Source organism: Phoenix dactylifera, chromosome 2, assembly GCF_051530095.1.
Source record: "Phoenix dactylifera cultivar Ajwa chromosome 2, Ajwa_hap1_PhDact_Kaust_v1.1, whole genome shotgun sequence".
Lineage (NCBI taxonomy): Eukaryota > Viridiplantae > Streptophyta > Magnoliopsida > Arecales > Arecaceae > Phoenix > Phoenix dactylifera.
The window spans coordinates 24,567,860-24,583,356 of NC_143191.1; the positions used below are offsets into that span (position 1 = coordinate 24,567,860).

The 15,497-nt window shown below is 49.9% G+C and overlaps 1 protein-coding gene across 1 annotated transcript; it reads left to right on the forward strand.

The window, feature by feature from the left end:
- The first annotated feature begins 13 nt into the window (after positions 1-13).
- LOC103718467 (GPI-anchored protein LORELEI-like) lies at positions 14-4,445 on the forward strand. Its single transcript, XM_008807307.6, has 3 exons — positions 14-380; positions 488-544; positions 3,824-4,445. The coding sequence occupies exons 1-3, from the start codon at positions 50-52 to the stop codon at positions 4,186-4,188; spliced, it is 753 nt and encodes a 250-aa protein (XP_008805529.2). The 5' UTR covers positions 14-49; the 3' UTR covers positions 4,189-4,445.
- The last annotated feature ends 11,052 nt before the right edge of the window (positions 4,446-15,497 follow it).

Genomic DNA, 15,497 nt, shown 5'->3' on the forward strand with positions numbered 1-15,497 from the left:
TTCGTCCTGGAGCGAAACCGCGTTCCTCTATTCTTTATGGGGAACTTGGATGTCAGTAATTGGTATTAATCTCCGTTCGGTTGTTAGATCGGGCCGGTTGGAAGAGGCGAATAGGAGGCTATTTCGGCCTGACTCGGTCGCACCGGTGGGTGTTCGTGCCCTCCTCTCCTCGGCGCTTTCTTCGCCCCCGTCTTCCTCCCCGCTGCTCCTCACCCTCCCGCCCCACTTCTTCCGAGGATTCCAGAGATCGGAGGAGGCGGGGAACCCTCGAAAGATCTCATTTTTGGGGCTGGAGATGGATTTGAGTCGAAGCGTCTCCTTGCGGGCGGCTCTCTTCATGTGTTTCGTGGGATTGGCAGCTGCTTCTACCTTCATCTCAGGTATCGATCCGTTTAATTTCAAACTTCTCAGGTTTTTCTTCTTTTTCTTTCTTTCTTTTTTAGGTTTGTGGGCTGATTTTTTTGCTTAATTTTTGTTGCTGTGATAGATGATGTGTTCCAATGTCATGGACCTACGGGTCGGAGTTTGCTGCAGACGAAAAAGAGTAAGATCTTGTCCCAGTAGTCAGTCTATGATCTGATTCAAGATTTTGTTTTTTACTTATATTTTGCTGATTTTATGGGATAAAGATTTGAACTTGGGCTGGAATCACCTGATTTGAACTCAGAATCTTGCTTTAAACTTTAAAGGGATGCTTTTTTTTTGTTTGTTTTTTGATAAAAGAACTTTTCTTTTTTGTCCTTGTATCTACGAGGTAGTTTAAGCTGGCTTTTGGATAAATATTAGGGTGAACTGAGAAAATTGGAGGAAAGAAAGGTGCAATTTCTTATGCTAGTGGAGTTTTAATGTCTAAATTAGTATTATCTACCATTCAGTGGCAGAATTGAATTCAAGAGATCGGAGGATCTTAGCTGCAAGCTAAACATGATGTGGAGAACTAACTAACTACAAAAGGCATTTGGAGCATTTGATTTCATGTGAGACAATGGGTTCATGGTTTCATAACATGATTAAAAGACATAGTTTACCAGTGACTGCATGTCACTCCCAGTTTCAGATGACACTTGAAATAGATATGAAGGAGAGAGTGGATCCACAATTCAAAGTGGGGGTTTAACATCATAAGCTAGCAGTCTATGTATGTTGCACATAGTTCAAAGTGGCATAGGAAGTGCCTACAAGGGAAGGAGTAGTGAGTGCATGGTTTGCGACTTGTTTTGCAATTTTTGTTTCTTAAGTTATAGCAGGTAATTAGTACCTGGAATAGTTTGCTGGATCGCCAAGGTTCGAGATTGAGTATCACGATGATTCCTTTTGAACCTTGGACTTAATTCAGCATATTGCCTGATTGACTGGTGAGCAGTGAGAGATGGCAGATTCTTGAGATACCATGCCAAAAGCCACTGGAAGTGGCTTATTTTTGGGTTTTGCCGAATCAACCACAACACCCCCCTCCCCCCAAAACAAAACCGCTTCATCTTTTACTGAACATGGTTGATTGGATACATCGACATTGTGAGATCAGAATATGTATGGTCCCCAGCAACCGGTTAATATATGATGAAATCTAATTATCCAGCTGGCTTTATCTTGTCCATGGATACATGTGCTTTGATTTTCACATATGCATCTTGTACTGGTACCAACATGGTGTGAGTGTCCAATCTCTCAATTTTGAGATATATGAAAGGGCAGCATAATGTACGAGAGTCTAGCCATTGTGAGGTATGGGATGGGTCAGATGTATGTAGCATTATCCCTGCATGCCGAAAGGCTATTTTTGTGTTTTTGAACCCATGACACTCAGTTCACAATGGATTGTGAGAATGGATTTTATATTAAGTACTTCTTAACAGTGAAATAGAGGGCGCCTTTCTTTTTTTTTTTTGGGGGGGGGGGGGGGGGGGGTTGGTGGTGTACTTATCAACCTGACGATGTTTATATGCTTATAAGCATCATGATTAATTACTAAAGCACTGTCAACCACTGTTTACCAATATCGTTGCGACTGGTTCATTTAATAGCCAAAACTTGACAATTCAAGAGTTGTTTGAAAAAACTTAGCCCTTCTCTTGTGAGTGCACTCCAAATGAATCATTTTGGTCCCAAATAGTTTTCCTATGCTTATGCATCAATAATTATGTAAGAAAGTATATGTAACAACAGATATTTGTAGTAGAAATGCGCTCAGCTAATATTTTGTTTCATGAGGATAACTAAATGTGCTGGTGAGTCTCACCATTTTCAGGCATGATTCTGCAATTTGAGTGACATCAGAGAGTACACTGTGCGGTTATGCAACGGTACTGGGATAATGCAAGCAAATAAGTTCTTTAAACGAAAGCATATATTAAGCTATGTCACTCTTGCAGAAATATGACTGCCTCAAATACAAATTTTGATACAGCTGCAAATCCAGAAAGCTATATGACAATAACAAAATAGATAGCATTCTTCACAATTTATAAGGCCCTATTTGGGGGAGCTTTTGGAGGGCCAAAAAGCACTTTCTGGCCCTCCAAAAGTATTTCTAGATAAAAAATGGTGTTTGGTAAAATTTTCGTAAAGCTGTTTCAGCTTTTGCGGAAAGCTGAAAACAGCTTTTGGGGAGAAGCTTCAATTTGGAGCTTTTCGAAAACGCTGTTTTCAGCTTTGTCGGAAAGCTGTTTTTTGGACCAAAATATCTCCATTTAAATCACACTTTTTTTCTCCAAAACTCTCATCCCGCCTCTTCCTCTCTCACCCATCCTTTCCCTCTCCCTCTCTATCTTCTTCTTCCTCTCAATGCCGCCGCCTTCGTTCCTTCTTCTTCTTCTTTTTTTTTTCTTTTTTTTTTGTTTTGGGAGCTCGTGGCTGCCCACGGTGGCAGCCACCATGCCGGCCACCATCCATGGCCGGCGACCCCTCTATATTTCAATAAAATAAAATAATAAATAAATAAATAAAATAAATAAAATAAATAAAAAGGAAAATAATGAGTGAGTGGCAAATAATCTGATCTAAATAAATAAATAAAAATAAATATTAGTAATTATTTAACCAATTTTATCACCTAGCTAGAAAATTTGTTAGAGAGATAAATGGTTATTAGAAGGATGAAAAATTAATTTACACTAATAATTATAATATTTTATATATTTATTATTGTATTATACTATAAATATAATTTTATATTACATTATATCATAATACATTGATATGTTATGTTAAATAATTTAATATTATATTAAATTATTATTCTATAATACATAATGTTATAGTACTATATTATAATAATATTATATTACATTACATTAATATTATACTATATCATATATTTATGTATTAATATATATTATATTTTATTATGCTCTGTTGTATAATACTGGTAATGTCCTTTGTGGTCATTTTGTCATATAAAAGTACTTTCTCAGTTTGTTTACTAAATACATGTTAAAGTGCCACAGCACTTTAGAAGTGTAGTTACCAAACAGCAAATAGCTTTTTATAAACGCTCTGCTTTAGACAGCTCTACTTCCAAAAGCTCTATTACTAACAGCTCCCCCAAATAGGGCCTAAGTATAATTTTGCAGAACTACTGTCACAGAGCCTATTAGAAGAACATTTCCAATCCTGTTAGAAAATCGTTGTCTGATGATGATAATGGTTGCAATTCCCAAGTTGCTATAATTATCACCAAAAATACTGATGAACATTACAAAGGGAAGATCTTTAATCTCTATCCTAAAAAGTCAGCTGCAAATGTGGAATCTCATTCTGTCATGCATCATTTAGCTTTATTACTAATGGTAAATCTAATTGATCTCTTTGGCATCCCTGTCAGGTTGCCCTGTGAACTTCGAGTTCCTGAATTACACAATTATCACGAGCAAGTGCAAGGGGCCCCAGTATTCTGCTAAGCTCTGCTGTGGTGCTTTCAAAGAATTTGCATGCCCTTATGCTGAAGAATTGAATGATAGCACCAACGATTGCGCATCAACCATGTTCAGTTACATTAATCTCTATGGCAAATACCCGCCAGGCCTGTTTGCCAGTGAGTGCCGTGAAGGCAAAGAAGGGCTTGCCTGCCCTTCTGGCTCTTCAAAGTCACAGGATGAAAACGTTGCAAATGCTGGCCATGTAAATCGGAGCCTCACCTTTCTTATTGTGTTGGTGTCTGGAATGGTTCTAGCGCTTGTGCTCTCTTGAAGTCGGGAGCTGTATATGTCTCTGGAAGCTGCATTGTTGCAGTCTGTTTGAATGGATGTTCTGTTTTCGGAGTTCAGGCCAATTAATTTCGTAGTGATGTTAAGGGCATTGGGTTCCTGGACATATGTATTATTTTTCTTACACTAACACTTGTTAAGTCTGTTGGTGTGTTCCTTTTGTTGCTGGCAGTACCAAAATGTAATTCTAAGTTATATGTATGGAACCAAAGACAATATATTGCTCCCAACTTTTGAATATGGTATTGGTGTTTTTCTTTTGGCTGTTGTATTCAGAGAATCAATTAATCTGCTCCATCTTCTCAGCATTTCAGTCACCTTAAAATTGCAATCTGGCTGGTATGTGGTGGTTCCCTTTGGGGAAAAGAGAGTTTGGAACACTGTATTTCAAGTAATTATTAGGGGTGTAAATGGGTCGGGTCGGACCGGATCCTGAGTAATTCGATTTTTTGTTCGGGTTCTAAATTTGGACTCAGACTCGATCCGATAGAAAAACAGGTCGGGTCAGGTCCATGGTAGACCCAACGGGCCATTCGGGTTGGATTGGGTCTCTCGTCTTAGTCCTTTTTTCTTGCCATCCTCTCCAAAGCCCGGTCTGGCCGCCGCCGCCTTTGGGGCTGGAGTCGAGAAGGGGGCTGGAGTCATCGGGGTTGAGGATGTTGTATTTGCCGACAGCTGTGGCGTGGAGCTTGATGTACTCGGAGATGCACTTGGGTTTGCCCGATTGGAGGTCGAAGCGGAGGGATCGGGTGGGTGAGGCGAAAAGAGAGGTCACTGCTAGAGCCAGCGCCAAGCGGAGACCCGCTGATCCTCCTCCTCTAATTTCTGGCCCTATCTTGTTCTGATTCACATAAGGACAAAAAGAAAAAGATTGGACGCTTTTCTTTCTTTTATTTTCTCCTCCTCCACTCCTGTGGTTGGATGGGATTGGGAGGTGGTGGGTATGGGGCCGAGGAGATCGGAGAGGAGATGCAAAAATTGATTGAAGACTGTGACGCCGCTGGGAATGTGAGCTCCAGATGCCGGCGGAAAAGAAATACGCTGCTGGCTCTTGCGACACGAACCCATGCATGGTGGGCTGGGTCAGCTAGCTAGCCGCTAGCTATCTTTGAGAGGTACGGCTTTATGTCTCTCTCTACCCATAGCCATAAATACTTTGGCTGATCTACCTCATGAAGTAAAATAGGCATTTAATGTAATATTATGTGGCCGGTTGATCTACCTCACAAGTCAAATGGGCATTTAACGTAACATTACGTATGAGAAACCAGCGAATTTTTGGCCAATTTATTTATTATTTATAGTAATATTTTAATATTTTATATATGGGTCGCTCGGGTCGGGTCGGGTCTGAATTCAGTAAATCCAGAACCAACCCGAAAATAGAACGAGTCCAAATTTTAGGACCCAACCCTGTCATGCAAGTCCTCCAATTTGAGTCCGAGTTGGGTGGACGGGTCGGACCATGGGTCAACCCAAACCATTTGCGGCCTTTGTAATTATATTGTTTATCTTTCTGCCATGTATGTGGTCTGGTATCTCGCATGGCTTTAGTCGTGTAGCCTTGCATGGACCTGTGCAGGTGATTGCTGTTGAGGGAAATACAAGTCCCCCCAAAACACGTGATTGGAAGCACCCGACCTCGGACGACCGACCTGGCGCCCGACCTCGGACGACCGACCTGGCACCCGACCTCAGACGCCCAACCTGACGCCCGACCAGGCATCCAACCTAGGAGCTCTCGACCTCAAAACGCCCGACCTAGAAAGCACCCGATCTCGGAAGGCATCCGATCCTGGAAGTCGGACCTCGCCGACTGCCCGTTGCGGTCACATCCTCCTACGGCCCGATTTGGGACCACGCCTTGAGCGGCTTACTCAACAATTAATGCACATGGTCTCTGCAGACCTTCGGCTTACTCAACAATTAATGCGCATGGCCCTGCTGTCTATGGATCTTCAGTCCTCCATGCAAGTCAGCTCGGCTGCGTCCAGTCAGCCATGACAACTCCCTGATTCCGACCTCATCCCCTACGGCGAGGCATTAATTCACATGATCGTGCACCAATTCATGCGACATGCTCAGTCGTATGGCAACCTGGTCCCGTCGCATCACAGGTAACCCAGCGCCTCTCTATAAAAGGAGAACCCCTCTACCTTGAAGGGGGCTGGAGACAAAAAACTTTGGACACATTTTTCTTCGATATATCTTTTCCCCCTCTGACTTAGGCATCGGAGGGCCAGAACTCGCCGCCTTCGGCTGACCCGGTTCCCCAAGTTCAACCAGAACAGTTCAACATCCTGGTGCAGCAGGTCCAGGCTTTGGCCGCAGCCGTCCAAGGCCTGCAACAGGGGGAGCCACGCCTGGACCGCCTCCGCAGGCCCAGGTTCAGCCAGTGCACCCTCCAAACGGGCCGGTGCCCCAGGGCCAGAATCTCCACGGCTCCTCAGGGGCTAATAATGAAGAACGATGCCGTCATCAAGGCTCGGCCCGGACGTCTTCCTGGAGAGAAATGCCAGGGAGGAGCATAGACCGAATGCTGCAGCCTTCGGAAGCTGAGTCGGCTCCAGACCGCCACGAGCCGGAGCAGACTACTATGATAATCCCCCAGGCTGGGGAGCTCGACAGGAAGGTCGAGAACTTGGAGCGCCAGATTAAGGCGCTTCATAGTAGGAAGGCGAGGCGCGAGGGTGACTTTGAGTTTACCACCAAGTCCCCCTTCTCCTCCCAGATCGAGGGCGAGCCGGTCCCACCGAGGTTCAAAATGCCCCAAGTGGAGCCCTACAACGGAACTGCTGACCCCCTCAACCACTTGGAGAGCTACCGAGCCCTCATGGCATTGCAAGGGTCCTCGGAGGCTGTGCTCTGCAAGGCCTTCCCAGCTACCCTTCGGGGAACCGCTTGGCTTTGGTTCTCTGGACTGAAGCCGAGCTCGGTATCTTCTTTCGAGCAGCTCGGCCAGCAGTTCGCCACCAACTTCGCTGCCAGCCGACGCCAGAGGCGGACATCGGATTCCCTTCTGGACGTCAAACAAAAGGAGGGGGAATCCTTCAGAGAATATCTTGACCGCTTCACCGCTGCGACCTGGTAGGCCCGTGAGCTCGACCAGTCGATTGCCATGTCGGTGCTAAAGACTGGAGCCCGCTCCTACATATTCCTCTTTTCCATTGAGAAGAGTTTTCCCGCAGATTTTACCGAAATGCTAGCCCGAGCTTGGAAGTACGCGAAGGCCGAGGAGGCCATCGCCTCTAGAAAAGGCGCGACCGAGCAGGCCTCGAAAAAGCAGAGGAACCGCAACAAAGAGCGCGGTTGCTTGAGAAGTCGGTCTCTACGTCGAGACAAAAACCTACCTCAGCTGAGAAGCCCGCCCCAACCACAAGGACGGCATCGACCAAGGTCCCCGCCTCGACCGAGATCTCCACCGCGGCCACGAATGTCCTCGGGGAGGTACGAGAGTTACACCCCGCTGAATGCCCCCCGGGCAGAGGTCCTTATGGAGATAGAAGGCTGGGATTACTTCCAGCCTCCTCTCCCAATGCGGGACACCGGAGCTCGGTGCAACCCAAGGAAGTATTGTCGCTTCCACCGGGACCATGGCCATGACACGGAGGATTGCTTCCAACTCCAGGATAAGATCGAGGCACTCATCCGCCGCGGAGTACTAAATCGGTTTGTACGGAACCGGCGCGAGGAAAGAAGGCCCGCAGAGAATGCTGCACCATCTGAAAATCCAAATGACAACAGGCCTATTGCCGGCACCATCAACGTCATTGGAGGAGGAAGCTCGGCTGAAGAGCCAACTGAAGAAGGAGTTCCCCCAAAGCGCCCGCGCACTTCTAAAGCCATCTCCTTCTCGGACAAGGACTTGGAAGGAGTTGAAACTCCTCATGATGACGCTGTGGTCATCTCTATGATTGTGAGTAGATTTGATGTAAAGCGTGTCTTGATTGATAATGAAAGCTCGGCAAATATTTTATACTACTATGCCTATCGAAAAATGGGGTTGACGGAAAACCACCTTCGGAGAATGAATGCTCCACTTGTCAGATTCACCGGGGACTCGGTCCCGATCGAGGGCGAGGTCAACCTTCTTGTCACGGTCGGGCTCGCCCCTCGAGAAAGCACTATGAGGACGAACTTCCTTGTGGTCCGCCTGCCTTCACCATTCTGGGAAGATCGTGACTTAATGCCCTTCGGGCTGTGGTCTTAACCTACCACTTGCTTGTGTGGTTCCCCACTGATCAGAGGATAGGCGAAGCTCGTGGAGACCAGACGGTGGCCAAGCGGTGTTACATGGCGACCTACAAAGCAAAACCACCGATTGAAGCATCAAACCTACAGGAGCTACCGGCCGAGGCGCCGACTCAAGCAACGGATCGCATGCTGCCCATTGAAACCATTAGACGTGCGGAACGACCTCTGGAAGAAGCGGGTAGAGCCTGGTGAGCTCCTTACCTAAATCCCTTTACAGGAAAATTGCCCTGAGCTAACCGTGCAGGTTGGCTCCGGCTTGAGCTTCGACGAAAGGGAGCGCTTGATCGAATTCCTCCGGGCCAACATGGATGTCTTCGCTTGGTCGCCCGCTGACATGTCGGAAATCGACCCCGAGGTCACGGTTCACCGACTCCAGGTGAAACCGACCTACAGACCCGTGAGGCAAAAGAAGCGGGGCTCCGCCCTGGAACGACAGCGGGTGGCGACCGAGGAGGTAGACAGGCTCCTCGAGGCCGGCTTCATCCGGGAGGTCTCCCATCTAGACTGGCTCGCCAACGTGGTCCTCGTGAAGAAAGCCAACGAGAAGTGGCGTATGTGCGTGGATTACACCGACCTGAACAAAGCCTGCCCGAAGGATAGTTTTTCCCTTCCCAGCATCGACCAGCTCGTCGACTCTACTTCGGAACGTCAGCTGTTGACCTTCATGGACGCCTTCTCGGGATACAATCAAATCCGAATGGCGCCAGAAGATGAGGAGAAGACAGCTTTAATCACCGACAAGGGCACTTATTGTTACAAGGTGATGCCGTTCGGATTGAAGAATGCAGGAGCTACATACCAAAGACTGGTCAGCCAAATCTTCAAAGATCAGATAGGCCGAAACATGGAGGTCTACGTGGATGACATGCTGGTGAAAAGCCGAACAGCAGAATACCATGTGGCTGACCTCAGTGAAACATTCTCCAAGCTCAGAAAGTACCAAATGAAGCTCAATCCTGCAAAGTGCGCGTTCGGAGTCACCTCAGGCAAATTCCTGGGCTCGTAGTAACCCAACGTGGAGTCGAAGCTAATCCCGAGAAGATCCGAGCGCTGCAAGAGATGGTACCTCCAAAGACGGTCAAGGAAGTGCAGAGGCTTACCGGGCGGGTCGCGGCTTTGGGGAGGTTTGTCTCCAGGTCGGCCGAGCGCTGCCTCCCATTCTTCAAACTCCTCAAACGACCAAAGGACTTCCTATGGTCGGAGGAATGCCAGCGAGCCTTTGAAGAGCTTAGGTGCCTTCTTGCCTTCCCTCCGCTACTCACCAAGCCTCAGCAAGGCGAAGTTCTTTATTTGTACCTGGTCGTCTCCCCGGTTGCAGTAAGCTCAGTCCTGGTCCGGAAAGAGGACAAGCTCTAGAGACCTATCTACTATACCAGTCGGGTCCTCAGGGATGCTGAGACCCGATATTCTAAATTGGAGAAAACAATCTTCGCCCTGATCACTTTAGCTCGGACTCCGGCTCTACTTTCAGGCCCACACTGTGGCCGTACTGACTGACTAGCCTATGAAGCAAATCTTGCGGAGGTCGGAATGTGCCGGGAGGATTGCCAAATGGGCAGTCGAGCTCGGAAAGTTTGACCTCGAATACCGTCCAAGGCCGGCAATCAAAGCCCAGGCGCTCGCCGATTTCATCGTGGAGTGCACTTTGCCGGACGACCCCGAGCTCCCACTTATGCCAACAAAGGAGACCCCGGGGCAGCCATGGGTCCTATATGTGGACGGCTCCTCGACCTCGGGGGTTCGCGGAGCCGGTCTTATCCTTACAAGCTCAGATGGGGTGGTGGCAGAGCAGGCCCTACGCCTCAAGTTTCCGGCTTCGAACAATAAGGTGGAGTCTGAGGCGCTCATTGCCGGGCTCAAATTGGCGAAAGAACTAAAAGTCGGGAACCTGAAGGTCTTCAGTGACTCCCAACTGATCGTGAGCCAGGTTTTGGGAGATTTTGAAGCAAAGGAGCCGTCAATGCAGAAATATCTCTAAAAGGTGCGAGAACTCACATCCGCCCTAGGCTCCTTCAACATTCACCATATCCCCAGAACGGAAAACCTCAGGGCTGATCAACTGTCGAAGCTGGCGACCTCCCGCATGAGCGAGCTCCCCAAGGCGACGACGCTTGAATATCTCCAAACACCCAGCACAGAAGAGCCTGAGCCGACCATGTGCATCGACACCGAGCCGAGTTGGATGGACGAGCTCGTCAATTATCTACAAAGTGAAGTCCTCCCCAATGATGAGCTTGAGGCTCGCCGAATCAGGCATCTAGCCTCCCGATTCATATTGTATGAAGGCAAGCTCTACCGAAAATCCTTCACCTCTCCTCTCCTCAGATGCCTCCGTCCGTCGGAGGCGGACTATGCTATGCGAGAGGTCCATGAAGGGATATGTGGGAACCATCTGGGAGGCCGAGCACTGGCTCATAAAATCTTGCGCCAAGGATACTTTTGGCCCACACTCCAAAAGGACACAATGGACTTTATCCGAAGGTGCGACCGATGCCACCGGAATGCTAATATCCAGCGCCGACCTTCAGCCCCGCTAACTTCGATCAGTGCCCCCTGGCCATTCGCCCAGTGGGGAATCGACATCCTGGGGCCATTTTCCCTGGCAACCGGGTAGAGAAAATTTCTGATTGTCTCCATCGACTACTTTACTAAGTCGGTCGAAGCTGAACCAGTAACCCAAATCACTGAGCAGAAAATGCGGAACTTTGTGTGGAAGTCGATCATCTGTAGATTTGGACTCCCTCGCATCCTCATATCCGACAACGGCCGCCAATTCGACAACATTCGTTTTAGAGAATTTTGCTCCGAACTCGGCATCGACCACCGCTTCACCTCGGTCGTCCATTCCCAAATAAATGGAGAAACCGAGGTAACAAATCGCACCATTTTGCAGGGGCTCAAGGCCAGGCTCGATCGGTCCAAAGGACAGTGGGTCGAGGACTTGTACAACGTTCTCTGGGCCTACCGGACTACGTTCCGACTATCCACAGGCGAAACCCCTTTCAACTTGGCATACGGGACGGAGGCTGTTATCCCATTGGAAATCGGTCTTCCCTCCCCGAGAGTGGAGCATTATGACGCCGACTCCAACTTTTCTCGGCTCAGGAATAACTTGAACCTCGTCGAAGAGACAAGGGAAGCCGTCCGAGTCCGCATGACGAGATACCAGCAGAAAATGGCCCAGTACTACAACTCCAAAGTCAAGCCCAAGCTTTTCAAAGTGGGGGATCTCGTCCTTAGAAGAGCTGAAGCCTCTCAGCCAACTGAGCAAAGGAAGCTAGCCCCAAACTGGGAAGGACCTTACCGGGTCACGCGAGTCCAGCGGCCCGGAGCGTACAAATTGGAGTCTCTTGAGGGAACTTTTATCCCTCGAAGTTGGAACTCCGAGAATCTTCGGATGTACTACCAATAAACCCCTCGGGGGTCGTCGATAAATGGGAATACAACTCTTACCCTCCACTTATGATAATTCGCTTACGGTTCTCCATTAATTATTTCATACTCTTTCTGATAACGGGATGTCCATGAATCTCAGGAAACCCGACCAAGCTCGGATGCCCGACCAAGCTCGAATGCCCCAGCAGAGCCTGGAACGCCCCGCCGCATCGATATCGAGCTTGGTCTCGATCTCCCTCAAAAATCTCGACTAAGTTCGGAATGCCCCGTGTGTCGACCGTAGAGTCTCAAACTTTCTCGACCTCGGAAAGCGTCGCAGGTCGACAGTGCGTTCCCAGACCCCTCGACCTTGCGCACGATCCCTCGACTAAGGTCGGGATGCCCCATGTGTCGACTGTAGAGTCTCAAACTTTCTCGACCTCGGAAAGCGTCGCAGGTCGACAGTGCGTTTACAGACCCCTCGACCTTGTGCACGGTCCCTCAATTAAGGTCGGGATGCCCCGTGTGTCGACCGTAGAGTCTCAAACTTCCTCGACCTCGGGAAGCGTCACAGGTCGACCGTGCGTTCCCAGACCCCTCGACCTTGCGCACGATCCTTCGACTAAGGTCGGGATGCCCCGTGTGTCGACCGTAGAGTCTCAAACTCCCTCGACCTTGGAAAGCGTTGCAGGTCGACAGTGCATTCCCAGACCCCTTGATCTTGCGCACGATCCTCCGACTAAGGTCGGGATGCCCCGTGTGTCGACCGTAGAGTCCCAAACTTTCTCGACCTCGGAAAGCGTCACCAGGTCGACAGCGAGCCCAAGCTCCCTCAACCTCGTGCTCGATACCTCGATCAAGGTCGGGATGCCCCGTGTGTCGACCGTAGAGTCCCAAACTTCCTCGACCTCAGGAGGCGTCACGAGATCGACGACGAGCCCAAGCTCCCTCGTCCTCGGGAGAATGGGATGGTACCTTTGCGGCCCTCCATGACGCTCGACGACGACAACGGAATAACACCCACGCAAATCTCCGACGACGTCAATATCTCCCAATATGCCGGTGTCTTTGAAGCGGACCACAGGCCAAAGAACGCCTCCGAAAGCTAGCCAAAGAACGAAGTGGCTTGCTTCGACACGAGGCGCCTAACCCCAACAAAGCAACAGGTACACCCCGCTTAGCATCTGCTCCATTATATCTATTTATTTATATCGTCGACAAAACCCCGATTAGGCTCGGGATTCCCCCGACCAAGGTCGGAATACTCTTCTGAGTCGTCCATAGGCCAGGGGCTTGTCAACCCCGCGCACGCTCTCCCCATTCGTGATCGCCATTTTAGCCTATACAGACCCCTCCAAATGAGGACTCGGCCAAGCCCGGACATCGAAAAGTCGACGCCAGTCCGCAGTGACGACCTCGACCGTTGATACTCTGATCAGGCTCGAAAGGGCCAAGGCACTCACCGCAGGATCCTATTCTATTCGTCGGAACCTCGACCAAGCCCGAGGCCAACAGCCGCAAAGGCCCCAACGGCAACTTAACTTTGATTCACGGTCTCCTCGGAGACCGACCCCAGAACTTTTCGTAAACCCACGTCCGAAAAAGCAGAGCTCAAAAACTTGGCCGAATATTCCAGAAGATGAATCTGGAAGCCTAGCAAAACCTCCTTGGGGTCCGAGGCCTGAGCTCGGTGCCTTGGAAATTCGGGAGCCAGGCTCAAGGGCCTAGCAAACTTCGAATCCGAGCTCGAAGACTTGGTAAACTCTCCTAGAGCCTGAGCTCGGAGCCTTCCCTAGCAAATGCAATCGAAACCTAAGTCTACGGAATCCAAGTCTACGATCCTGGCCGAGCTCAAAGACTTAGTGAATCTTCCTAAGGTTTGAGCCCGACGCCTAAAAGTTCTTTATCAGACTTAAGCTTGATAGTTTGGCAAACATAATCCGAACCTAAGTCCATGAGTTTAGCCGAGCTCCAGCACTTAGAGGAATTCCCCAGGAGGGAATCAACTCGAACGATTAAAGTAAAGGCCTATCCGTTACGCAAAGAAGAGAAAAGTAGACATGAATTTATAAAGAAAGTTCTTCCATTAATAAAAATCCGAAGGCTGAAATACAAAATCAAAGATGGCCATACAACAAGTTTGAAGGCCGACCTCACTTACAAAGGGGAAAACAAAAAGAAAAGCTAAGTCCTAGGGAGCGGCGGCTGCACCAGTGTCACCCTCAGGGTCATCTATAGCAATAACCTGAGGGCCTTCGGCGGGCGCTGGCTCGGAACCCTCGCGGCGGCCTCAATCGGGGCCTCGCCAGAGGCCTCGGGAGCGCCCTCGGCAACCTCCCCAGGAGAAGCCTCCGACATCGCCTGATCGGCCATACCAGCTTCGGCCTCGGCAAGCTCTTCCTCGGCCGCAAGAATTGCAGGGACGTCGGCCTCGGTCTTAGCGCCTATCCCCATCCTCGGACGGATCCCCGAAAGGTCGAGCTGGGGGCAGTATCGAGCCTTCTACCTTCAAAAATTCTCGAAGCCCCGGAGGAACCCATCCACGGTCTCCTCCTCCAGCATGTCGCGGAACTCTTCCGACTCCTTGAAGAGCTCCACGGCATTTTCAGCTCGCTCGAGTGCCTTCTTCTCTCGGGCCTCGAGCTGCTCGACCTTCAGGCGGAGGACCCCGCCCTCGTACTTATGGCCGGCGGCTTAAGAGCGGGCCTCAGCAAGACGCGCCTCGGAGGCACGCAACGCTGATCTCGCCAAAGAGTGCGCGGCCCTCTCCTCTTCGAGTTCGTCGACAATAGCTTGCTGACCCGCCTCGGTGGCCTCCCTCCGCGCTACGGCTTCTGCCAACGCGGCCTCCAGCTCGGCAACCCTCTTCTTGGCCAGCTCCAGTTGCCTATAGAGCCGCCGGGACTCCTCCTGGCATTCTGAGGCAATGAATACCAAGGTATCGACTTCGTGGATCTGCTGCAGGGAAAGCAACGATAAGTAAAAATGAAGAAAATACCGACGACTAAGGGCAAAATGAAAAGGTGACTTACCCGAGCAGTATTACGGTAGGTCTGATCGACAACTTCCTCCAACGAGAGGGTTCTGAACTCGGCCCGGTCCGCCGGGAGCATTGCGCGGCGGAATACTTCGCGCGCAACATCACCATCTCGGAAGGCCGAGCTACCCTCGCGTATCGGGGACTCCGGCTCGGCCGACGCCCTCCCTTCGGCCCCCGAAGAACTTGGCCCCCCTGAGGTCGTGGCGACGGGGCAGGATGCGCTCGGGACCCCGAGGCCCCTACTTTGCTCTGGCCTTGAGCGTCGCAGACGAATAACTGGCCGGCCCGCCTGCTGGGGAATGGGAGCGGGGCAGGTCGGAGAAGTCGAGCCCGACGCTCTCCCGGAACCTGAGCTCGCGCGCTCGGTAACTGGAGCTCTCCCCTGGGAAGACCCCAAAGCTCCGGCCCCCGAGTCCCTCACCTCAGCAGGAGCAGAAGTAGCAGCCAGCTTAGCCTTCTTTCAGGACTTGGGGAGAGCCCCGCCGGCCTCGGCTGCCCTCCTCTTCAGTCGGGCGAAGAGAGATGCATTGCTGGTCGGCATGTGGGGAATATCTGAAACAAAGAGAGGAAGAAATTTTTCTAAGTATCGGACCAACATCAAAAGAACAAAGGAAAGGAACAGA